The sequence below is a fragment of the Ammospiza caudacuta genome, chromosome 4, assembly GCF_027887145.1.
Source record: "Ammospiza caudacuta isolate bAmmCau1 chromosome 4, bAmmCau1.pri, whole genome shotgun sequence".
Lineage (NCBI taxonomy): Eukaryota > Metazoa > Chordata > Aves > Passeriformes > Passerellidae > Ammospiza > Ammospiza caudacuta.
The window spans coordinates 54,649,022-54,674,350 of NC_080596.1; the positions used below are offsets into that span (position 1 = coordinate 54,649,022).

Sequence of the window (25,329 nt, forward strand, 5' to 3'; positions counted from 1 at the left end):
CCTAACTTTACCTTCTGTCTGTACATATACCTAAATAAATCTGTGAAGGGAAGAATTTGCTCTGTGTAGAGTATAGCAGTTGTATTGCCTTTTAGGTGGTAAGGTAACATTTCATCCATTTATGGCATTGACTGTTCTGTTGAAGGATTTCATAAACTTATTGGATAGACAGTGTGTGGTCTTGTGAGAATAACAAAGGGTTTTATAGTTGTGGAAACACATAACAGCTTAAATAGAAAATGGCTTATTTGAAGCCCAATGCTAGGAAGTCCATTTCCTATACAGGTGCTAAAGATATAAAAACCAGCAAGGTGTTTAAATTGTCAAATGGAGAGCTGTGAATTTAACAGGTGCCTGCAGGTTTAGACTTTTTAAAAGTGTTATTAGAGAGCAATGATCTCCCTTGATTATTGTCAGCAAGCAAAACAGTCTTAGACATGTCCCTGGCACTGTCTAATGCTGTTTGTGCTGATTGAACACTCCCTCATGTGCTATTTTGTTGGGTTTTCTTTCTTTTCTTGTGTATTTTTCTTTCTTTTCTTGTGAAAACATACAAAGAATGTATGTACAGTCTCCACCTACTGAGAAGCTGGGTTTTGTAAACAGATTTCTTTCATTAATTTCTCCTGAGCTTTTTTATTTATATTTTCCTAATTCTTGGTCACAAACTCCACTTTTCTGCATTGGCTGCGGCACCTCTTGTGAAAATATGGTTCTGTTTGTGATGTTTAGGAAGACTCAGATTTTGTTTCATACTAAAATTTTTTCTGTACACAAAGAGTTTTGTATGCCTGGAAAAAACCTTTTTAAAGGGCTTGTCCATGCATATCCTGTTGACAGCATAACAACTCATTTATTTTAGTTATAGACTTTTGCATGGCATTGAAATCTGACCAAGTGTTTTGAAGGGTTTGACTCTACTGCCTTCCTGCTGGCATTCAGTGTTCCCAAAGGGCTTAAACAACAGGAGCAACAACAACAATAATAATAGAAATAATAACAAAAATTAAAAATGTAGAGTTTTTTGAGCCTGCTTTAAATGAAAAAGCCCACTTTTTCAGCGGACATTGGAAGTGAGAAATATGTGGGTGGTAGTGTTCAGCCCTTGCTGACCTTTGGAGTGTTCAGGGGTGGAGGCTCAGTCCTGCAGTGGCACATCAGCTTTCACTGGCAGGAAGGGACCTGCTTGCACCTGGAACTCCAGGACCAGCCCTCTCTGCCCACAGACAGCAGTGCCACATGTCCCACTCTAAAGTCAGCCTCTTTATTTGTGGCAGGTAGGGGTGGGTTTCAGGATTTTTGACCTATTTGTAACTCAGACTAAGGTCCATATGGAATGATTTTTTGATGTGATTCTGCAATATAATTATTAGAGCTGACTCAGAAACTTCTGCTGGAGGATGACTTTTTTTGTCCCAAGCAAACTTTCTTTGGGAAATGCCATTTTTCTGCAGCATCATAAATCAAGAATGACAATGAAAGGAAATATTCCTCATGAGATGGCATTCCCCTGGACTGCAGACGGGAGAGGTTTGAGTCTTGGTTCTTCATGATCATCTGCTTCGTGATAAAGCTGCTCTTATAAAGAATTTAAAGTGCTTGAGGGCAGAAAGAGCAGGGTTGATCTTATAAACTTAGGTTTTGATTTCCCTTGAGGAACACTCAAATTTCTGCTCTGCCTATGTCTCTGTCAGCTTCCCAAGGAATGCCCAACTGTGCTTTTCATTGCACTGAGCTTGCAAGGGAGCTGTTGTTTCATGAAACTGCTGGAAAATCTCACTGCAGTGAGATGAAGAAACAAATGTGAGCATGGTGACATTATAAATAGCAGCAAACCCCTGAATGAGCCCCAAACTTCCAGTCTTGCAGCCAGTGCCAACAATTACGTTGCTGTCATTAGCACAAGATGAGTTGGTGTAAAAATGTATCATGGTGTGGCTCTGTGGGCTTGGAGCTGCTCCTAGAATAACAAAGTACTGACCCAAAGAGGCACCTAACCCCAAGGAGGAGGAGTGTGTGCTCTGTGCAACTCTTGGTAGAAGCATCAGTAAAATTCTACATCTGCAAAATCCTGCCCTGTATCTCCTGACCTTTTCTTTCCAGACAAAGACATCTTGGTGTAAATGAGATTCAAGCTATAGCACTGCTCAGATCATGCTTGGGCAGGTGACACTTTTCTGTTAAGTTTCTTTAAGAGCTCCACATAATAGCTGAGGAGAAGGCAGGAATGCAAATGACTGATGGAGTGGAAATTGCAGAAGTACACAATGACATATGTTGCTGTCTTCATTAGAGTCTCTCTGGTTTCTGCCTTTCCTAGGAAGCTGTGTGGCATCTTCTTCTTGAGTGATCCTGCTGAAGCTCTAAAGCACATGCTCTTGTTGGCACATAAGAGCTGACTCAGAGCCTGCGGATGAAAAGCTTTCTTTAGGGACTGTGTAGTGCTCTGAATGCCTATCATCACTTATGCATTTATTTCTTAGCATGATTAAATAGTAGCCCTATCTCAGGATCCTGACAGTCAATTTCTTCTTCACAGGGGAGTCAGAGACAGATGCTGAAGGTTTCATTGTAATTCCACTTGGGGTTGCATATGGTCATGGAGAGCCACCATGGTAGCAGATTTGCATTGTGTTTGTCCCCTTTCACAGTTCCTTTGGTATTCAGTAACTTGTGGGCATCTGAGTTTGTAGATAAGAAGGAAGAACAGAGTTTTTGGCTGGCATGTCAAGAACTCAAGATTCCATGTTGCAGTTCAGGTCAGTAATATGGTACTTTGTTCTGTTCCTCTTGTTCAATGTCTTCTGCAGCCAAGTTTGTTGGAACTGAATCTGCTTTCAGCCACACTTCAGTGTAATTAATATAAATGCCAGTAAGTGCAGCTGCTTTTCTGTTGTGTTCTCCTTCCACTTTATTATGGATTGATCTGCTTAGTTTATGGGGAACCATAAAGCAAATATGATAGTTTGATTTCATTTTTGAGCACGTGGTTTGTTTTATACATGAGCACTATGGGCAGAGCCTTCTCAGGCAGCTCTACTGGCTGCATCAGTATGTTTAGAAATATTTAGAAATATTGTATGTTTAGAAATATTTCTGATTCATCCCATTGAAGTTTGGTTGAAGACAACATGTAGCTTTGCAGGGAACTTTCAGCCTTGCTGAGATGTTTGCGCAATGAACCTTATTTTAGTTCAACCTTTGATTAAAAAAACCAGACTGGAAATATAGAGACCTTTTTTGGTTTGATGTACCTGAGCTCTGTTCCTCTACCGGAGGCAAGGAATATGTAGTCCAATTTTCAGGCACTTTAGCAGATGTAGTTAAAAGTGCACATATATACTAACCTTACGTAGGTGAGATACAAAATGTTTTTAATATACATGGAACACAAACGATCTTTTCAAAATCTTAATTTGCTTTTCTTGAGAGCCCTCATAGTCTCATTGTTCAAAAGCTGGCACTCTAGTCCTCTTTTCTGTGTCTGAGTCTTGGGCTTTTTATTTTAACTCACTGGTCTAAGGAACTTACTGTTAGCAATTTGAAATTATTTGCAAACACTTAGGAATTAATGAAATTAGATATGTTCTTTATATTGATACTTTAGGTAGAAACACACTTTTATTCTTTATTTCCATATAGATTATTTTCCATTTTTTAATTTTCAAATTTTTATCTCTAGAGCCTAATTTGATACTACAAGTATTAAGTGTAACTTTACAGTAAAGAAAAATTTTCTGCTGTAGAATGCTCTTTCAAGTGTGTTCTAAGATCTCAACTATGAGGCAGTAAAAATAGGTGGCTCAAAACTCTTGCTACCAGTCTGGGTAATCTGAGGATAAAAACATTTCTGGATAACCATGTTTGATAAAAGTTTAATGTATAACTAGCCATAAATTTGTAATGTGTGCTTCAGAGGGCAGATGAAGGTGTGGCAGGTGAAATCATAATGCCAGCCCATCTGAAATTGAAAATAAATTAGTTTAAAAAGGGAAACTGAAATGTCTTTATGTGCATGCAGTTAGTTGTTCTTGGAGAGGCAGATTGTGCTCAGGAATTTGCAGCCTTGTTTCTGGGCTTTGCAGAACAGGGAGTGTTTGCGAGCTCCAAATAGCAGGGCCACAGACAAGGTGTGTGGGAGGTGGTTGTTGATAATAATCTGTTTAATTTTTTTTTCCCCAGCACAGCATCTATGCTGGAGCCTTAACCATTCCACCTGACAGAGTCTCAGTTAACATTTACCTACTTCTCTAGCTAGTGCTGTGACCTGTGCTTTGTGTCCTTCCTGCTTTTGGTGCCTATGTCACCTGATCAAAGAGCTTGGGATTGGTCCAGTGATGTTTTGGAAAGCTGGTCCTGGACCTTGTGGGTTTCCTTAAGCCTGGTAAGGAATAGATCATCTTTTGAGTGGCTCTGTTTGCTGATTTAGAAACTGATCAATGTTAAATTTATGTGGAGCTGAAAGATCCCTGGTTTGGAATCAGTAAAAGTCATTTTATGTGGGAAATCTGTGGCCCTTGATTCCTTTCAAGCATATGGGTAGGCTGCCTGTCCTACAAAACATTTTGGCTACATTTTTTCACTGAGACAGCTTATCCTAACTTTCTGTTTCATAAGACATTTTGCTTCAGTTTAGGTATTTCTCATCAGCTTTGATTACACACTGTTTACCTTCAGGCTCGGTGAGAGTTATTTTTGGATGGCATTTGAGATTAAAGCTGCAGAATACAGAAGTCCTTCTTGCCTCATTGGTCATCTCAATTGCAGAAATTCAGGCTACAATTTCTGAGTTTGTGTTTCTGTTTAAGGAGAATGATGTTTATGCTTGTGTCCTGTCTTAGCCCTTACATTAAAGTAAGGATATTTGTAAATTAGCAGATAAGTCCGAGGTGTGATCTTTATTTAGAGATTGAATAATTTACATGAAAATTTAAAGAAGCAGAATTTTAGGGCTCTGCATTTTAATTTAAACAATGGGATTAGAAACAATTACAACCATTTACTTAGCAAATATTGCTGTGAACTTATAGATCCAATGACAGGTCTTGTTATCTGTGCTCACAAGTAGCTAGCAGATAAAACACTCCATCTTTTTGCTGCGACAACACTGGTTTTGCCTACCAGACTGTTCCATTCTACACATGGGGGAGAATCTAATTAAAGGGAGAGATTTGAATTTGGAAAAGACTTAGCATGTCATCTTGTTTTTTTCCCTCATAAATGCAGGATTAGTCTTTATGCCATGTCATGGCAATACCTTATATAAATGAAAGAATTGCTCTTTCTTTCTTAAAGTGGTTACTTGATTTAAGAGTACTATAGAAGCACAAGATGACCCATGTTCTCTGTAATATAAAATTTCAGTCAGGTAGTCAAATATACACTGGTTATTTAGATGTATCTAGCTTAATAAAAGAAAAGTACAGGAACAGTGGATTTAGCTAGTTTATTTTTGTCATGAATATTTTGTTATTTTTCTTTTTGTCTGTTAGAATCTGATTCTGAGAAGCATCTTGTCTTGGATTTTTTTCTGGATGACTGTTTGGCTTTGTGGGAAAGGGGAAGGAAAACAATGGTAAATGAGAAGACATATTCAACTTGAGTGCTACAACTCATTGAGGATCTGAAGTTTTTTTTCCTCAATTACACAACATAAAGACAGATCAGCTTTATGGATTCTCATTAGTAAGAGCACCACTAGAACAGGAACAGCACTGCTGCTAGGCTGTTGCAGTTGGTTGGCAGCATGATTAGCTCTAAAAAGGGGAATGTCATTATTGTGGCAGCAGGGACTGGCAGGGTGCCTCTGGGGGTGGAGGAGCCAGGACAGAAAGCTGGTACCAGATGGTGATTTCAGTAGGACTAGGTGAAGCAGGAAATAGCTGGAAATGGGAGAAGCTGCATTTAGCAATCAAGTTGAAGTGGCAATTTTATTCTGATGTGAGGACAGATCCAGGGTGGAGTAGAGAGGGCAGCAGTGATTACCTGCTTGGGCAGGAGTGTTGTATTTGATGGTCTGGAGAGATCCTTCCCACCCTCAGCAACTCAGAGATTTGTGTGGAGCCATCTGCAGACAGATTTGAGAGTACCATATGTAAGGTGCTGGCAGCCCTGCTACTTTCCTGCTCTTGCATTCCCCAAACTGCTCTGCCCACCATCATAATTCGCTTTCTTGGCTTTGCTGAGCTTTCTCTTTCCAGCTTCCAAGCTCAGTCCAGCTAAGATGTCACTGCCAGAGGGAGCAGCAAGAAGAAAATCATTGGCTGTGGTCTCTGATCTACCGCAGCACTTCATTTGAATATTTCCTTTCCTTTTCCATTCTGAAAGTGTTAGATGTTGACTGGAATTTGTGTAGATATCTATATAAAAAGAATCAGATGATATTTGATACTAAGAAAGCTTCTAGTCTTAATTCTGATTTTAGCTAATGTAAATCTGGAGTTTATTAGGATGCTTTTGGCTGACATCTGTTTAACTATTATCATTTAGCTGGTCATAGTTTGAGAATGAATGTTTTAACATTGGAATTCACCCTTTGAAGTGAAGGGAGTTAGCTGGTGTTGGGCTGCAGTCATTGTAGAATGAAGGTGTTCTCTACAGCTGCTTAGACTTAAACTCAACTCCAAGTGTGTAAGACCTATGGCTGTAGGCCCCTGGCATGAATTTGTCATAAATATTTTGTACTCAAGAGATATCCTTGCCAAAGAGAAATCTGCTGTTTGGAAAGATTTGTATTATTTTTTCCTATGTTTCCTACATGCAGTGGCAAAAATTTTCATAAGTACCTTGTCTCTCACTGTGTTTGTCATTCTTATCCAAACCAGAGACTTTAGGGCAAAATGGTTTATTTATGAGAAGATGGCCAGGAAAGGGTCCCATACTGGAATTTACTGCCTGATTTTCTTTTTATGATTCCCCCCGTGAGATCAACCCTGTGCTTCTTAGTTTCATATGCTAGATCTCATTCTGCAAATTTTCTTATGAACCTGCCTTACTGCTGTGTTTTCTTTTACCAATTTACTGCTGTGGCTCCCTGAGTAAGCTGTAATCGGGTAATTGGGAAAACCTTGTATTATTTAGGTTTTTGCTACAATATGTAGACTAAAACTGGAGAATATTTTTGAATTTGTGCCCTATTAAAGTTGTATATAAACAAAAATATAATAGTTATTTTTAATTACATGTTCGTGTGGCTGCAGATTAGCCTCTCCCATACTTTATTGACTGTCAAATAACATTAAAAACTCAGACAATCCTCACTGTTATGCTGTGAGCTTTATTTAGAATGCTTAACATCTCTCAGGAGCTTCTAAAATGTGGTATTTTTCTTTTGTGTTTTTTTGGTTTTAATTCTTAAATGGTCCCTCTTTTCAGATTGCAAATTATAATCTATTTCCTGATGCATTGCTGACGTCACGCGAGCCATGTCAGAAGTACTTCCAGGTCAGATGCCCTTTAAAAGATTCTGCTATGCAAATATGTGAAATCTTCCTCTTATTTTTCTTCTTCTTTCCAGGTCCATATTTCACTTTCATTTTGCACTTACACATGAAAAAGAGAAAGCACTTCATTTTTTTTTAACTGTGCCTTTTTGAAGAAACTCTCCATTGAGCTTTTTAAAAACTTCCCATAGACAATAGGATGCAATAAAGTCATTAGATGGCAATGACAAATTGGTCATGCACTATTCTTTGTTTGCAAGGACATTTTCTGTCTCTTTTAGCTCTGAAAGTTACATGACAAGATTGAAAAACATCGATAAAAGCCATTGAAGTAATAACATTATTTGTATTATTGTGATCCTTAGAGAGTTGGCACTACTCTTTGTTAAACACATTATAGTAGTAAAAGTATTTTAATCTATATCTGTGAGAATGGTTAAAGTTTTTTAATCTAGATCTGTAAGAATGTTAAACGTCTACAATTGAGGCTGGGAGTTCTTTTAAAAAGTAAGCAAGTTGAAACCCTTAATGAATTGCTATGACAGATCTTCTGCCAAGTTAAGTGCTGTCCTGAAGAATCAACAATTTAACCATGTTATTATTCCCAGTAATGATAATATTCTAATTGTTGTTAGCTTTTCACCAAAGTAGAATATTTTTTAGTGTAATACCCTACTTTTGCTCACTTACAACTTAGCAGTGTTCTCCCACTTATACTGAGACATATATATCAACTCAGTGATTCCTGGTCTGGTTGTCCATTGTGTTTGCTTTTCAGCAGAAGGTAGATTAATTGAAAATATGGTGCCCTGTGCCAGTAGCATGGTCCTTGCTGGTAGCCAGGCAGCACAAGGAGCTGTCTGAGAGGGGGATGGAGTCTGTCTGTGGCAGCTCTGGATGCAGGAATCTAGGATTCTTGCATTTTATTGAAGTCTTTAATTAGAAAACTGGCATGTGCTTCCTCTGGGAAAGTGATGTGTTTCAAGCATCATTGTGTCCTGTATAAAGGAGGAGGGGCAGGCAATTGCTCTTCTTCCTTGCACTGTTCTACTATGCAATCTTTCTTCAGTGCTCTTAGGAATTTCCTTTCATTCCAATTTTTCTGCTGCTGTAGTTAGTCCCAGTCTCATAGAAACTTCTACCCTTGAAATGGAAGATCTGCCCATCTGTATTTCTTCTTTTTGCCTTCTTTTCTCTTTTTTTTTCCTCCCCTTTTCTCACATCTGTCTGCTTCCAAGAGCAGAGGGAAGCTGGCCGTGTGCATCCCAGGGCGTGGCTGGGAGCGCAGGGTGACAGCGAGCAAACAGGCTCATGGTCCCCGAGAGAGCAGCTGGCTTCACTCTGTGCACCCCTTATGCTGCTGTCTGCCTGTTCACTGATCATTTGGTCATGATGGTTTGATCAATGAATCACCTGAGGTGGGGTCAGGAGGGGAGATGGTGTCTAGTGAAAGGTTTGTTTTGACATTTTTCTGCTCATGGTCACACACCAGCCCAACTTGACAGCCAAGTCACAAACACTGTGTGAGCCACAAAGACTCCTTGACTCAGGCATTGAGCAATGTGCCAATGTTCATCAAATCAATGGAGAACCTTTATCAAGCAGATTAGTAAAATGTAATACATTGTGTTGCAATGTTGCCAAGGTCTTATTCTTAACAATATTTCTGAGCAATGAAACAATAACAGCAGGGGACAAGCTAAAGATAAGCTGACAGGCAAATACTTAAGCTTTATCCAGGAAGGTTATTTTTTAAGGAATTTGTTCAGTGACAAAAATAGTGGCAAACATTGCATGAAGTAGCTCGTTTGTAACAGAGGAGAATAAATTTGTCTTGTTCTATATTGTGGTAATTGTCTTTATGGGTGAAAAACATAGATGCTTGTTTTAATTTGCTGAAGCATGAAGTAAAATGTAGTGAAATCCCTAGATACCATGCAATTGCACAAATTCTAAAGGTCAGGCAACACAGGGGGGAAATTATCCTGCCCTATTGCTTTACTTTTTTATGTGACTTTCATGTTGTCAGATTTTGAGTGATTCAGAAAGAGAGTACAAAGCAGCCATTTGATATGTAGAAGCTGTTTCGCGTAAAACATTTTGGTAACATCTGATCAGATGCAATTAGACCTGATTTGTTTTGAACAAGGTCCAGGAAGCTCTGTGTGTGTATATGATCTGTTTATTTGAGAAGTAATTTATAAAGTTCCTTTAAATTTTGTAATAGTTGAGTTTTAAAGTGTCTTGTGGCTTAAGTTTTTTTCCAGGATGTTTGTTAGCCATTGCCTAAGATGATGGCACAGCATGTCATCATGGGGTGAGCCATGTTCTAAAGAATTTGCAGTTGGTTTAGACTGACTGACCAGGGCTTGAGGAATTGGCAAATATGAACAATTGTAAAATTTAGTTTAAATTCTTTTTTTAACAATTTTAGAAATTGTTCTTCAACACCTGGATGGGTGATTCAGGGAACAAAGGGTATTATTACTTGAACTGCTTGGTTTCAAATGAACCAGAGTCATGTTTGCAAGTGAGCAGCTTTGACAGCACATCAAAGAGGAGGGAACACTGGCAACTGTGCCTGCATTTAGGTATCAATGGGAAGTGCTTCTTTTCACTCTGTTTATGTATTGTATTTTCTTTTAAAACCCATATATTTAATCTCTTGTAAATCTGTACAGCAGTCAGTTCTGTCATATATCAAATGTACAAAGATGCAGCACAGCTCAGTTGCAGTGATCTGTCATCGGCTAGCTCAAATTACAGCTTTTCATTCCTGGATAAGCCCCTGATACCTTTTTATGTGCAATATAAGCAGTCAATGATAACTGAGAATTAGGAACAACAGAAAGGGTGTTTCATGTTGTGGCAGATGGAAGTGATTTATTAATTGGCCTCTAATTTAGTTGCCAGGTATAAAACAACAGAGACTGTTACAGTAAATTGAGGTGTTCATGGAGTATTGTGCAGATTAATGGAAACCATAAATAGACAGTACAGGAACAAATTGCAGGGTTTTTTAAATGAGTTTTTTAAAAGAGCTATATTTCAATTATTTTTAATAATCTAAAAATCTGTTCCCTCAATAAACTTAATATTTTTTCAAAATATGAGCTGTGCAAATGGCTAAGAAAAATCAGAAACTTGTTTAAAAGCAGACAAAAGAATTTAACAGTGTATGTTAGGATGTATGTTTTATCCTTAAGCTTGAACTTTGTGAGCTATAGAAATAGGAGACCATCTCTGGAGCAAGCCTTTTGTTTGAAGTTGATTGAATTCCAGCAGGGTATTTTTTCAAGGGATTTTTTTCCCTGCCCCTGAAAATCAAATACACCTTTGTGGTCATCCACTTGTCTTCCCTGACCCTCTCCTTCCCTTCCCTAAAAAAATTGAAAAAGGAAGGTGGCAAGGGAGGGAGGGGAAAGAAAGAAAGACAGAGAAAATGCAAGTGTTAGGAGTCAACAGCTGACCAACCAGTCAGGTTTAGCAGTAACAGCACTACGTAAAAATGAAAAAGAAGCAGCATCTGTCTGCAGTCTTACAAATAGTTCAAATTTCTGTTTCCTGGTGATGACCACTTGAGGACTTATTTCTCTCTCCATCCAAGACAGAGGTGAAATACTGAAAGATTTATGGTATGATAGTGAGAGTCCCAGGCATTTGCAAAGGGCACCCCTGCTGTCCCACAGCCTGCCTGCAACAGATTCAGAAATGAAAACCCTGCCCTAAAATTTTCTTGTATGGGGCCAAGCTTTCTGCTTTTTCTCATCTTCGTGGTCCTGATAATCTCTCTGTATTTTTTTCTGACTCTGTTCTTCCTTATTGAATAAGTTAAGCTTTTGTCTCTTCTCTTACCCACATAGGTTGTGGTAATTTTCCTCCTGTAAAACCATTACCTAAAGTGCTACATGCCCTTACCAGAAGCCCTAGCACAGAGTGTATGCGGTGCATGTGTCTCACGGGTGCTCCCTTTGCTTTGCAGTCGATTCCGGCGTGGATGCCCTGGCGGTGTTCATGGCGAGCGGCAGCACCACGGACGCCGTGAACCGCAACGGCCCCGCCACGCCGCCCAACACCCTGAACCTGCGCTCCTCCCACAACGAGCTCCTCAATGCAGAGATCAGGCACACGGAGAGCAAGAACAGCACCCCTCCCAAATGCAGGAAAAAGTACGCTCTGACTAACATTCAGACAGCCATGGGGCTTTCTGACCCAGCAGTCCAGCCCCTGCTGGGGAACGGCTCTGCCAATATAAAGCTGGTGAAGAACGGAGAAAACCAGCTCAGGAAAGCTGCCGAGCAGGGACAGCAGGATCCCAACAAAAACCTTGGTACTACTGCAGGCGTAAATGTAACTTCTGAGAAGTTTGAAGGCAATGAGCCCATCCCACAGGATTCCTCTGGCTGTGAAATATTACCCTCGCAGCCAAGAAGGACCAAGAGCTTCCTGAATTATTATGCAGATCTAGAGACATCAGCTCGAGATCTAGAGCAGGGTTTTGTTGGCATGGAAGATAAGTCTGCACAAAGCAACAGCCAGGCTTCTACCGTTATTGTCAATGGGGAAGTCCTGCCCAGGAAACAGAACAAGATGCCGAGCCCAGAGGATGGCCAGGTTGCCACGGTGTCATCAAGCCCTGAGACAAAGAAGGATCACCCAAAAACTGGGGCCAAAACAGACTGTGCCCTCCACAGGATTCAAAACCTGGCCCCAAGTGATGAGGACTCCAGCTGGACTACCCTGTCCCAGGACAGCGCCTCGCCGAGCTCACCCGATGAAACAGGTACGAAGCCAAGGCTCCTCACAGCCTTGTTTTAGAAAGGGATTGCTTAGCTTTCCTCAGCTGGTGCCAGGAAGGACAGAGGTGGTTTAGCAGTTTCACTGGGGAACTGGATTGTATCAAAATGCGAGCACTGGCCTTGCACACAGCTGCTTGTCTGCTAGGGAATGCTTGGAAGGTTCCTGGTTGATTGTGGCAGCTTTGTATAGGCCACCAGCAGATGGCCTATACAGGGTCCTAGAAATATGCTGACTGCACCTCTGGCTACTTTATAAATAATTGCTCTTCAATAATCAGTGGGTGCATGTTGTGAGAAGAACATGGTTATCAGGAGATGCTGAACTACTGATAGCTACCTACACACAACAAAAAAGCTTTTCTGAATGATGATTTCTAGGTTCAGTGAAGATTTTTCTTTTGTAATGCACAGCTTTGTAAGTGTGCCCACTACATCCCAGTCATTTGATGATGTTCCCTCCCTATGTGTCAGCATGGGCAAAGAGAAACCCTCCCAGCTGAGGAGCTGTGCAGTGAGCCCTGCTGGTGTCTGTCCTGGAGGGCTGTGCTTTTGGGCATGGACAGGGCTCTTCACTGCCACTGCATCTGGGGTAGGAGGAGAGCATCATGTGGCGTCTTCACAGCTCAGTGCTCCCCAAGCCTTGCATATATGCTCCAATAGTAAATATTAGGGCCCAAAGAAAGAAAGACATTTATCTAGGGGAAAAATATGCAGTAGAGTTTTAGTCATATGACTTGTGGGAATTGAAAAAATCCTGCAGTATTGAGAGCAGTTAATCCATAAAAGAATGTAGTCCAGCAGATACCTGGGGAATTAATAATGTTCAGTGCAGAGATTGTGTTTAGCATTTCAGTTTATGCAGAAATATGATAGAAATATGGCTTTCTTGAGAAGACACTCTTGGAAATAACAATATGCTTCTTTTAGGGCTTCTGAATTGTTTTGTCTTGCTTTTCCCACTCTTAACAATATTTCGTTATTTAAATCCAAGAAATCTGAATGTTGTTTTATGAGATATTTTTGTTGTTTTGTTTTCATATGTTTACTTTTGGAGTTGTGTAATTCAAAAACCCTGAACACTATTCTTAATTGATTGCACTCAGAATGCATAATTGTTTAGATAAAATCCTCCTAAAGTCTCCTCAGGGCAGGATACTTCTATGTGTGGTCTAACGAAAAGGTGTTTTCAGGAGCCTTGACCTTCTCTCTGAGTGATGAGGTAAAAAATAAATACAACTCAATTTAAAGATGCAAAAAACCTGATTTATTTAAACAAATGTTAATGTTGATAAACAGATATGATAGAATCCATTAATAATGGGCACTGAACACCACAAGCACAGTGCAGTATAAGGAATGTGTCTGGAGGAAACTCTTCTTCCTTGTCCAGGGAAATTAGCTGTATGTGCATCTACATAGACCTCAACTTTCAGATAATTTTATTAGTGCTTTCAGCTATCTAACCTTCTTTCTGAGATTTAGTACTTCAAAAAAAAAAAAAAAAAGAGTCTGTGGGGATTTTAAAAGCAGAAAAAACCTATAGTCAGCAAAGCAGTGGGATGTCATTGAGATCTTAGCACATGCCAAGCCCTAATGGGTTTTCAGGCAGCCTTCCTAGAGACAGGCAGTGACTCTCCACCAGAGCTGATTGACACCCAGCACTGCAGGCAGTCCCCCAGACAAGGAGAGCTGCCTCCCTTGGCCTCAGGCACTGCAGCTCCCCTGGGACCTGCTGTGTCTATCCAGCTGAATCCTGTCATTTGGAGGGGCTTATGAATAACCACACACCAGCTCCAGGTGCTTTTAATACTGCAAATGGACCAGAACTGGGTTCACATCGTGGGGAGCGCTTCCTCCTTCTCTCTCAAGAAACTTTCCTTAGTCTGGCTTTTAAAGGAAACACATCTTGTGTTATTACAACATCTACCTATTCTTTCTCTTCCTCTCTGTGTATTTATCAGTTTCACCTGGATAAAATTTGTATGTATTAATTGTTTGAATGTATGTGGTGCAAGCAGCAGCAAAGCACATGCCCCAGAGCTCAAACCTAGGAGAGAATGAGGGTCATGTTTTCTCTTTGTGGCTTGCTTTTTTTTTTGTTTGTTTTTTGTTAAGAAGCTCCCTAGGAGGCAGGCACATTTCTTAATCTTTGTATCACCTGAAAAACAATTTCAATGGAAAGTTATTCTGCCATAGTAAAGTGCAGTGCTCTGTGTAATAATCTCTAATGAATTAGAAGTGGAGATTCTTCAGGAAATAAAAAGAATTCTCTTTGTCTCCAAACCAACAAGAAAATTGGAATTTGCTTTTGCTTTCTGTTTTAATTTAAATAAACTCCCCTCCTTCTAGAGCCAGGAATTGCCCCATAATTAGGAAAGTCCCTGAGATGTGGGACACATGGTGCTAGAGAGCCACAGATATTTCTTGCTCTATGCCAGCTGCCCCTCTTGCCCTCTTTGGGGTTGTGTGAGGATGTGCAGGGCAGCAGCCTCCTCTGGCTCCCTGGTCTCTCAGTCTTTGGTGCCTCATCTCTCCCTAGCGGAAATCAAAGGGGTATTAAAACCACAAGTGTCCTTTTTCAGGAGTGCTGCTGCTGTGCAACTGCAACATACCAGTGCCTGTCTGCTGCTGGTCTCTGAGCAGAGGGCAGTCTAACAGCTGGTTCCTGATAAACCAGTTCCATCCCATGCAGAAAGGGCCACTGGGACAGCAGCCCTTGGGGATCAGGAGTGCTGCTCTTGCAGAGTGCTGCTGGTGCTCCGAAAGAGCAGCATGGCTGGGGAGAATGGCTGTCCTAATGCAATAAAAATTACAGGAAATCATGAGCTTGTCAGAAAGACTTATAGCAATGGCCAGTTCTGCCTCTGATTTTAACTGGCATCTTTGACCAAATTAAAATTAAATGATGTCCCCTAAAAAGCACGACTCTTCCTTTGCAGTACCTATCTGATTCAGACAATAGGTCTGTTACTTGCTCAGAACATGTTTTCTGTGTTCCTGAGTGGGGAAAAGGATTTATGTACTAAAAATACATTCAGTTACATTGTGGATTCATGCAAGTCCTATAAAACTAGACAGAGAACCACCTATACAATTTTCAGATTTTTGGGAATAAGAGTCTCTGCTTCACACCTGCTGTGCATCTCCTAAAGACTGGCAACTTTTTAATATTGGGCTGTTATATTTTTTAATTCTGCATGTTACTGATAACCATGTCTCAAAAATAGTGCATGGTTTATAGTCTCAGGCTTGACTGTTTGCTGACTGCTTATGAAATAAGAAAGGTGACTGTTGCTCTATATCCCCAGTGTGTGTGTGTAGGTATTCCTCACATTCTGCATGTGAAGTTACTAACTGCGTGTTTGTCTCTTATTTAGCCATCCCTATAAGAAGATTCTAGGGTCAGTTATAAGAAATAAAACTTCAAGGGCAGCCATGGTTATACACTGTTCACAGTTTCAGGGTCTACTGGTAGAAGGCTATAAAATAAATTGAACTTGAAAGATGATCCTCTCAAGTACACATTGCCACTATCAGTTGCACAGGGAGACTGCTTACTGTGTTTAGGCAGTCAGGTTGGTTTTATTCTGTGATTCTCAGTGGAGCTACCTAAATCCTTATCTTGGATGTTTGTATGCTCTGACTTGAAATTCCACAATTAAGAGTGGCAGTCAGCACCCAGATCCCACAATTAAGAGGAATGATCAACAGCTTTTTTATTTGAGATAGATAACAAAAATGGGTATGTAAAAGTGAATTAACATGCTTAAATTCAGCAATGGGCAAATAAATTCTTTATATAGCAGTGATTAATATCCTCTTCCAAACCCTGTTTGCAATTACCAAAATTTGGGAATACGGAAGAGGTTCTCCAGACTGTGTTACAGTTACAGTTTCATACTTAACTGTTTGCCAAAAAGATAAGGATTTTTCAGATCATTGGAGCCATTCAGTTTCCTCCCTAGAGTAAACTTGGTTCAGCTGCCCACCTGGTGTCCCTTGAGATGTCTGGTGGTGTCCAAGACAGGCAGCAGAGAAGAGGCAAGAGCTAGGACTTGCATTTGGAGAAGCAATCACAGGCTGAGCAGGATGAACATTAGATAACACTCACAGATTAATTAACCAGCTGAATAGATTTTGAAACACTTGCCCTATAGTGCAGAAATGAAATTTGTTAATTTACTGTGTTTTTGTTTTAAAAATAGCTCTCTGTTTGATTTCTGCTGTGTTGCTCCAAAAGGGTCTGGGATGGTTTGTCATATTCTCTGTGAAAACAGCTCTCTCCTAGTGTGACATCTCTCCCTGGGTGCCCTGGGGCTGGGGCAGATTGTGTTTGAAGACAGTTGCCTTGTGGTGGCTGTGCTTTGATTACTAAAGCATTGCTGTGGCTAGCTCTGTCCTTTGGCTACAGGCAGTGTCAGATGTAGCCCAGGTCTGACTGGCACAGCTTCATTGATTTTGACCTTACTCCAGCTGGACTTCTGGCCACTTGATGGAGTCTCATAACTGGGTTGTTTTGCCCTTGATATTTCATTTCTTGTTTGGTGTTTGTCTTTTCAAGGACACTTCCCATGCTAGTAAAGCACATAATTCCTAATCCAGAAAATATCATAGTCCTGCTTTGTATAAGTGCGGTACTATGATTTTGAGAGTGTTGAATATTTTTCTATTCAGTAAAACGTGTAGTTGTGGGATAAACAAATGCCTGCAGGGCCTGTGCCTGGAACACGTGGAATACCTGCATGGGAAAGCAAAAGGTGGCAGTGGGGAGTAGAGGTGGTGCCAAGACAACACAGAGAAGTAAATGCCAGCCTCATGCTACTGCCTGAGTGGTTCACAAGATGCCCAGAGCACTGCACATTTCCCTTAACTCCACAATGCACTTTGCATGAGTGTGTGATGTTAAGAGATATTAGGACATGCTTTTTGTGTGCTGTAGCCAAGTGGAAAACTCTTCTGAGCATCTGTAGGGCAGACTCAAGTTTCAGAAGTGGTAAATAACTTAATCATGTCAGGTATTTAACTTGACAAACTATTTTTGGAAACTTTCCAAGCTTCTCTAGTTTAGGGGTAGAAGTGTGTAGTTCTGGATGCTGCATGTCCTCTCTGAGGTTAAATGTATCTTGCTGGAAAAACTCTTCTATGCCTAGGATTGTCAGACACAAGGACCAAGCAAAGAGGAAGGGAAAAACAAATCACAGAAGAAAAAACAGAAGGTAATGGGGAAAAGTCAGGATCCTGATTTCAGAGGGATGATAATGCAGGAGGTGGCACAGAAGAAAAGCCACAATAAGCTGATACCAAACTAACCACCTCTTCTTAAAAAAAACAAAAACTTTCCAGTTCATAAAGCTGTTCAAGTAATAAAAAATTATGGCCAAAATCGATCCAGTAAACCTCTGCCTCAGCACTTCTGAATGCTGCATACAAGTCAGGCCAACTTCACTCCACCTGATTGATGCTGTGAAATGGGTACAGATATCTCTGGGGAAGGGAAGGAAGAAACAGTATTACCTTTGGGAGGAGGCTTTATGTGCAGGCCTCTGTTTGTTAAGGCAAGCTGAGAACAAGGTTATATTCTTCTAGGTGGGGTCTGTGTGCTCCGAAGCTCCTTGCAGCCTGTTTGGGCGCTTGTTTGTTATATTCCAGGCTCCTGTATGTCAGCTGCAGGAGGTGTGGTAGAGGAATAGGGCTGCCACTCAGCAGAATGAGTCTCCAGTCTTTGCAGTGGCCCTTGAGCTCTCTGAGGACCTTGCAGTTGCTGGGGTAGCAGTGATTCACCAGGTGTACAAGCCGGGGATGGCCAGCACACCTTGAGGGTTCCCTGTTCTGAAGATATTCCTGCCTCTTTGCACTCTGCAGAGGGGAAATGCAAAGCCTGGCCCCTGTGGTTGTTCCTGTGAGCACCTGCTGTGGTCCCAGTGTCAGCCCAGCAGTGCTGAGCTGCTCTCCCTACTGCTCTCAGAGGAGAAAGCTGATGGGGCACATGTGGGTTGTGAAGTGGGGAGGAGAGGATGGAAGATGGGAACATGACCTGGAGGAGGGATGCATTGGAGGGGGAAGCAAAAGGAGAGTGAATAATATGCAGCTGTGGAGATAAATAAGGACTTGGCGCCAGCTGCAGGAGACCTGGAAGCAAGCAGGGGTGTTCGTAGACCATAGGTTAGGCAAGCAAGACTAGCACAAAGGCCATGACAGTAAATCACATGCACTCAATTTGACAGCAAAAGTGAGTATTGGGGATTTTGTCTGTGCTGGGGTGTTATTTCACAGAAGTTTTGAAAACTTAACACAAAAAATGGGGAGCTCTGAGTTATTTAATACTGAAGTACTGCCAAGAGAAAGTCAGATCCTAGTTCAAGCCCCTGTGGAAGGAGATGTCTGTACAGGAACACAGATTTAAATCCTCCTCAAGTTGCTGACCTGATGCATTTGCATCTGAAGGTATTTCTTAAAATCTCCCCAAATTAGTGGCTCCTTTATATCCCAGTCTCTCAGTGCACTGGTTCCTTGTGTGCTGAATTCTCACATAAGGCAAGAGTTAGCTGACTGAAGTTGAATTCAGCTTTAATTAGCAAGGTGGGATTGGCTGAAGTAGGATTGTGGGTCTCTTGAGTCACCATGGTGCTGTTCAAAGTTATGGCATTGTACATATAGAAATTTCTGGATAAACAGGAACCTATAGCATGTGCCACCAAGACATGGGATAGATGGTGCTGCAGGCAGCCTTGGGTTTGTTGCTTTTGCTTCAGGAGAAGGTGGGTAGATCAGAGCAGTACTGAGCATCTCCATGGGCCAGAAGAGGTGTTGTGTGATGTGACCTGGCATGCTGCAGAGACCTTGCTCTGAACTCAGTCCTCGCTCGAGAGTGGATGTCTGATCCCTACCTGAAGGGACATGAAGCCTTTTTAAGCAAGCCCATGAAAGCACAGGAATTTGCTGTTAAGACTCGATTGCTTCATTCTGAGAGCCCCTGGGTATTCAGGATTAGGCCCTAAATGTCCATTATCTGGATGCCGCAGAACTCAAGATAATGACATTAACTGGGCTCCTTGCAGTGTCTGGATCTGGTTTGGTAAACCCCAGCAGTGAGTGCCCTTCAGCTTGCAATGTAGGTTTGTCCATGATCTTTGGTGATGAGAAATCACTGGGGAGAGAGGGAGACGACAACTCCAAATATAAAACATATATTTGTGCTTCCTGCTTATAGTATCTCTGAGGCATTTTAATCCGTTTTTGTATGGTGATGTATTATAGGGATTGTTTTTTAACTGCTATTTATTATATTGATTATTTTATATGTATATAATTTGATACATGGGAATTATTTATTATGTACTAAAACTACTTCAAGGCTTTAGCTTGAAAATCATTCTCAGAATTCTTCAATGAAACTGTTCCTTAATAAAACTACTTCATCCTGAACAATAACACAGTGTAACTAAATGTATTTTTCATGTTTTTAATTGCTTTTGAATTGAGATTCTGCAGAGCTCAGTTTAAGTTTTAAACCCTGCATCAGTTATTAACTCAGACATTGCAGGGCACTGAGAGAGGAGTAGCACTGTCATGATCCACAAGTCAAAGCTTTAACTTTGTAGAGCACATTTTTTGCTTGCACATAACCGAAAAAATACTCTAAATCAAAGGTTATGGCTTTTACTTCTTGGAAGTGGATTTTGGGCACTTCTCCGAACCTGAGAAGTTTTTAGTAAGGAACAAAGGACCCCATCCCTCCTCCCGTAATCAGCATGAAAGCCAAAGACACAACTCAAATTGGCCAAATTAATTTTTAAATTAGGGTACATTCCCATTCAGACCTTAATTTAATTTTACTTGTACTCTGTAAGAAAGAGACAGTCAAGTTATCCTGGTCATTTTGTCTGACATGATTCTTGGCTTTGCTTAAATTATTGATTATAGCAAGGGGAGGGACTTTGCAATGAGAACAGTGCTCTCACTAATAGAAGCCTTTCACTAAATCAATTTCTACCATTCCTGCAGTGCACCTTCAGGAAGTCAGAGGATTACAGCCTTAAGAAGAATTTTGTATTTGAAGAGAGGATCTTTGCTTTACATTTTTTTAAACTTTTCGTGTTTATACTGGCAGTTGGAGAGAAAAAATCAACATAAATATATTTCCAGGGGCTGATCTGCAGGATGAGGGGCTGTTCTGGTTCAAAGTTGAACTGATTAAATCTTGATTTGATTGTCATCTAAAAGCTTGTGGCTGAAAGTACTGTTTCAAAAGCTTGTCTCCTAAGCAGAGTCAGTCAGAAAATACATCAATGTCTTGCAAGCTGGAATGAATTCAGTGGAGGATGGAGTATATGCACACACTGCTGAAATCCATGTATAGCCCTCTCTCCTATTTTTTCTTGGCTTATTAGAAAATGCAGTCATTTATATGGTCAACATGTGGTGTTTTCTCTGTTACATTTAGTGGCAGTTGAATGGGGGTGGCTTCTCTTCCCTCCCATCCAAAGCACCATTCCTCGTTCGACTAATTGAGCGAGTGTCTGTTTAAACACAGCAGTGTGTTTTCTTGTATTTGAGTTGGAGATGCTACACAGAAGGAGAATATGAAGCTGTTGGGACATGTATATAGCAAACTTAAAGCATGCTGGTAACAGATCAGTACATGTTGAACTATACAGGAACATCTAGTAACTGTAAGTAACAATTCTATTTTACTTTTTCATAGCACTGGTGAACAATGTCACTTATGCCTGGATGCTGAATACTATTATTTTATCTGTTATTAAAAATTCTGCTCAGTGGAAGATCAGCTGGTATCTGACAGTTTAGGTTGCAGCAGTATCTTCCTGAATGCTCATTATTTCAATATTGAATCGACAAGTGATGTTTTATACTTGTGATCCATAGAGCTTGAAGATCTTTACATAAATTTAAAATACATTAAAAACCAGACTTCTGATTTCTCCTTTACACGTGACAAATTCTTCCCCTGTATTTTTCTTGTAGTCAAAGGGAAGAAAAAAAAAATCTCTAAACAGGGTAATAGTGGTACCCCTAGTCATTCCCTAAAGTTCAAGGTAAAGGAACTTTTGCAATACTGAATGTGGGTTTGGGAGTTAGAAAAATGAGACAGTTTATAGCCAGTATTGAACTGGGAGCTGTCAAAGAATGTTGAGTAATATCTTGGATTTTTTTTTTTTTTTGGTCCTTCTTGACAGTTCTAAATAAATCAATTTGTTGAGGTAGAAAAAGGATGTCTTATTAAAAAGCTGACTCACACAAAACCTTTACACAACTTTTTCTCTTCATTACAGGGGAACTGTAATTAAACAGCACAATTGTATTTGCTCCTTACAGAAACAAACTAATAATAAGAAATAGTTTGGTTTGGCTTTTGTAAAATTATTTGTAATTTAGTTCACTTTTTTTTTGTGGGTAAGCTAGCATTGTTTGCCACACTCCATTTCTAGCAGAATTTCAAGATAACATTTGGTGTAAAATTATCTTGTTTTTCTTTTGTACTTAACTAAAGCAAAACAATACATTTCCCTTTTTTTGCCCATGGAAGCTGTCAGTGGATCAACTAAGAAACTTTGTAGTCTACTGACTGCTTAATTTCCTTTGGTTAATTGTGCTGAAACATAACCAATGCTTTTTGTAACAAAGATATCTGAAAAGTAGGAAGATGACAGGGATTTCAGGGCTAAGCATCCACTGGCATGGAAGAGGAAGTTTATTTCATTTTTCTTACATGATTGGTTTTTTCCTGCTAAAATGGGTGTGTTAGGCTTTGTAAAATTATATTGCCTATTCAGGTTTAGTACAGGAAATAAGACTTTTATGCAATGTCAAAATTAATGGATGATCATTAACAGAAAATTTGTTTTCTGTAGTTCTCTTGATTTCATGTCACAGGTGAATTCTCTCTTTCAGAACTGTACTCCAGATTCTGGTACTTTGAATATACCAAGCTCCTATTACCTAAGATTTTTTTAATCCTACAATTACTTCACAGGGAAAATGCAGCTTAAAGAAGCAGCCTCAGGAACAGGGTGACAGTGGAAGTTTCCCCATTCTCTGTTCCTCCCAGTGGCTTCTGGTCACATCCACTTTAAGTATCAAAAAGCTGGTCCAGAAAATAGTGGGGCATGATCCAGTGTTCTCAACATTTCCCAGAGGAAATCACCTTTTTTGTGGACAGGGCTCTCTGGCTTGAGGGAGCCTGTTGTTAACCTGGGACAAGCTTCAGCTGTTCCAAGATAAAACCAACTGAGTAGTGACTATGCTCAGTTGGTTTTCCAGGAATGATGCAGAAGGGTGGATTTTCTCTCTGCCAGAAGTGGAGGTTTTATCTATGGGTTCAACCAATGTTTGAGGTTCACTATTTCCAAATTTTGTTGATATCAGTGCAAAACTGTTTTTCTCTGCACAGCACCTCATCTGCAGACAGGGCAAATGGACAGATCCAGCATTGGAAGTAGAAGGGAGGGGAGGGAGTTTTCACATGTTGCTCCTTTATTAGTAATACATTTAATTTTGCATCCTCATATTCATTGCACAGGAATACTTATAAATGTGATGCATTTATAAAGACTAAAGTAAAGATGAATAACTTCTTCAATCTATGCCAGTAAACCAATTGAAAACAAATTCTTCTTGGAACTAATACACCTTGTCCCCAAATGGGGGTTTAAAAACAATGTGTATTCAAAAGCAAGAATAAATTTCAGGTCATTGTTTATATTTTAGGGTTATGCTTTTATTTTAATTTTGTTTTTTCAGCTTTTACCTTTTTTGGAAACTTGGGTGATTCTGTGGGTTGTAATGAGGGGTTTTTTGAATATTTGTTGATTTGGGTTTTTTTTTAAGTGGACAAGCTGCAATTTTCCCATTGATTCCGAGAGTTAGGGAGTTTAAAAGTTCCAGGTATCACAAGACACAAAGTCATAAAAATTTCTGTCAAAAATGCTGAAAACAAGTGTAAGTTCACAAGAGTAATATTTCATTTCTTCAGTGTTTTAAAAGGAAACTTTTTGAAAGGAACCTTGCAGCTTGAATTCTGCAGTAATGAGCAAATTAACTACCTCATTTGCTAAAACACTAAAGCTCTTTTGGTGGGATGTGTTTTTATGACTTGCTGAGGGGTAAGGTGGTGATCAAAGCTTAAAAGAGAGAGAAAACTGTTTTTTCCTTCTGGTAACATTACTGCAAAAAGGTCAGTGTAAAGGCCACCAGATTGGGTTATTTTGACTTTTGGTTTATTGTTTTACAGATGCTATATCAGGATTATGTGTTTGCCTGGCCACAGTTTTATCTGAGCTGATTCTATTTTCAGGTGGCAGGATTCAGTGAGAATTTGTTATTGGTGCATAAACTGAATTTCTGGCTAGCATCTTGCTTACAGTTTGTTGCTGTCATCTCTCCTTTCTACTTCTGAAATTTTTTGGAATGCAAATAATATCAGGACAGCGAGACTGCAAACCCTGACTGACAGAAGAGCTTTTTTGAACTGTAGTAATGGTCATGTGTAAGAGCATGTAGTGTAAGCAGTGCTAATTACCTCTCCCCAGCAGTGTCTCTGCACTGATCACCAGACAGATCTGCTGTTGCTTAACTGCTCCTCAGTAGTTCAGCTATGTTCCCCTTTCCCTATTCATACAGATATTTAACACCAACTGTTCTATTTGCCTCTAAGTGAATTTATATTTGTTAAATGGTGATGCATAATTTGCTATAAAAGTAGTAAAATCTTCCTTTTGGATGCATGTTACTATAAATCGGAAAGGGACAAGTGTGGAAAGATATTGATATTCAGTCCCATAACTCCTGCATTTCTATTGTCATATGAGATTATTCTGTATCTCAGGGTAGGAAAGTACCTTTGTATTTATGAAAAAAAAATTTATTGTGTATTTTCCTCCTAGGAATATAAATCTATATTTATATATAAATCCCTTAGAGTGAGCTTGGATATAATGGTTTGAGAATTCTCACATCAGATGTGACTTTTTAATCTGGTCCAGTATAACCGCTGTGGTAACTTTAATCAAAGTCCTTTAATAATGTTGTTAGTTCCACTATTTCCAATGTAAATATAGTAAATATATTACATATAAATATATATGTAATACAGTAAATGGAAGGCAGGGCTTTTACAAGAGTTACAGTGGTTACAGTTCCATGTTGTACATAACCAAATGACCCTATATAGCAGAGCTTAGGATCATGGAGTTCTTTATGGGTTGCTTCTCTGACAAGGGTCAGTGGCAGAAACTTATGGCTTCACTAAAACAAAAACATGGCTAGCATAAAGTGGTCCTCCCCCTATTATATCTTTTTCACTTGCAGTAATTGATAGTTTCAGGACTTTTAGACTTGGTATGTCATTCATGTTGTCTTCTTTAATTGCCCTTGATAGACTTCTAACATGAGTTTGTTTAATCATTTTTTTCTCATTTGTATTTCTGGCATCCACAACATCCTGTAACCGTGGGCTCCATAATCAAATTATGTGTTGTATGAAAAAGTATTTCCTTTTATTATAAAATCGCCCTCCAATAATTTCATTAGATGCCTCTTGCTTTTCTGTTTTAGGAAGCAGAAAATAACAGTGAATGATGATTTCCTTTCCATCCTTGCCTTCTTCCCACCATTCATGATTTTACAGATTTTTCTGGCATCCTCCCCTCCTCCCTGTCATTTATTCTCCAAGCTGGAGAGCCCTACTTTACTCAGTGTCTCTTCCTGCAGAGAGATTTTTATCTGTCTGTCTTTTCTAATTCTGCTGCATCCATTTTTATAGTAGGGCACATGAAGTGCATGCACTAGTCATGTGATAGTTCAATCCTACATTAAAACTGTATACATGAAGACTTTTATCTTGATCTTGGTTCCTAAAGTGTAATTTTTTCAACTGGCAATGAGTACTAAAATGCTGCCTTCAAAAAACTTTATGACCTTGATCCTTCCAGAATGACAAAAGATAATTAATTATCTGCTGTTGTATATGCGGATTTGAAGTAGCCGAAGAGTAACATTAAAGGAACTTGTAAGAAATTGATAAAAAAGAGGAGGTGGATGTCTTTGTCCATTGAAGAAAATGAGAAGGT

At 39.8% G+C, this 25,329-nt stretch overlaps 1 protein-coding gene across 6 annotated transcripts in view; it reads left to right on the forward strand.

Annotated features, from left to right (window-relative positions):
- The window catches only part of APBB2 (amyloid beta precursor protein binding family B member 2), a 163,731-nt gene that overhangs the window by 62,685 nt on the left and 75,717 nt on the right, over positions 1–25,329 (forward strand). For 5 of the 6 annotated variants that reach the window (XM_058803109.1, XM_058803112.1, XM_058803111.1 and 2 more), the window contains 2 exons: positions 7,375–7,443; positions 11,425–12,225. In XM_058803109.1, coding sequence (XP_058659092.1) covers positions 7,425–7,443; positions 11,425–12,225 — 820 coding nt within the window. In that variant the 5' untranslated portion in view covers positions 7,375–7,424. The remainder of the gene's footprint in view (positions 1–7,374; positions 7,444–11,424; positions 12,226–25,329) is intronic. The other variant, XM_058803107.1, reaches the window with a different exon arrangement.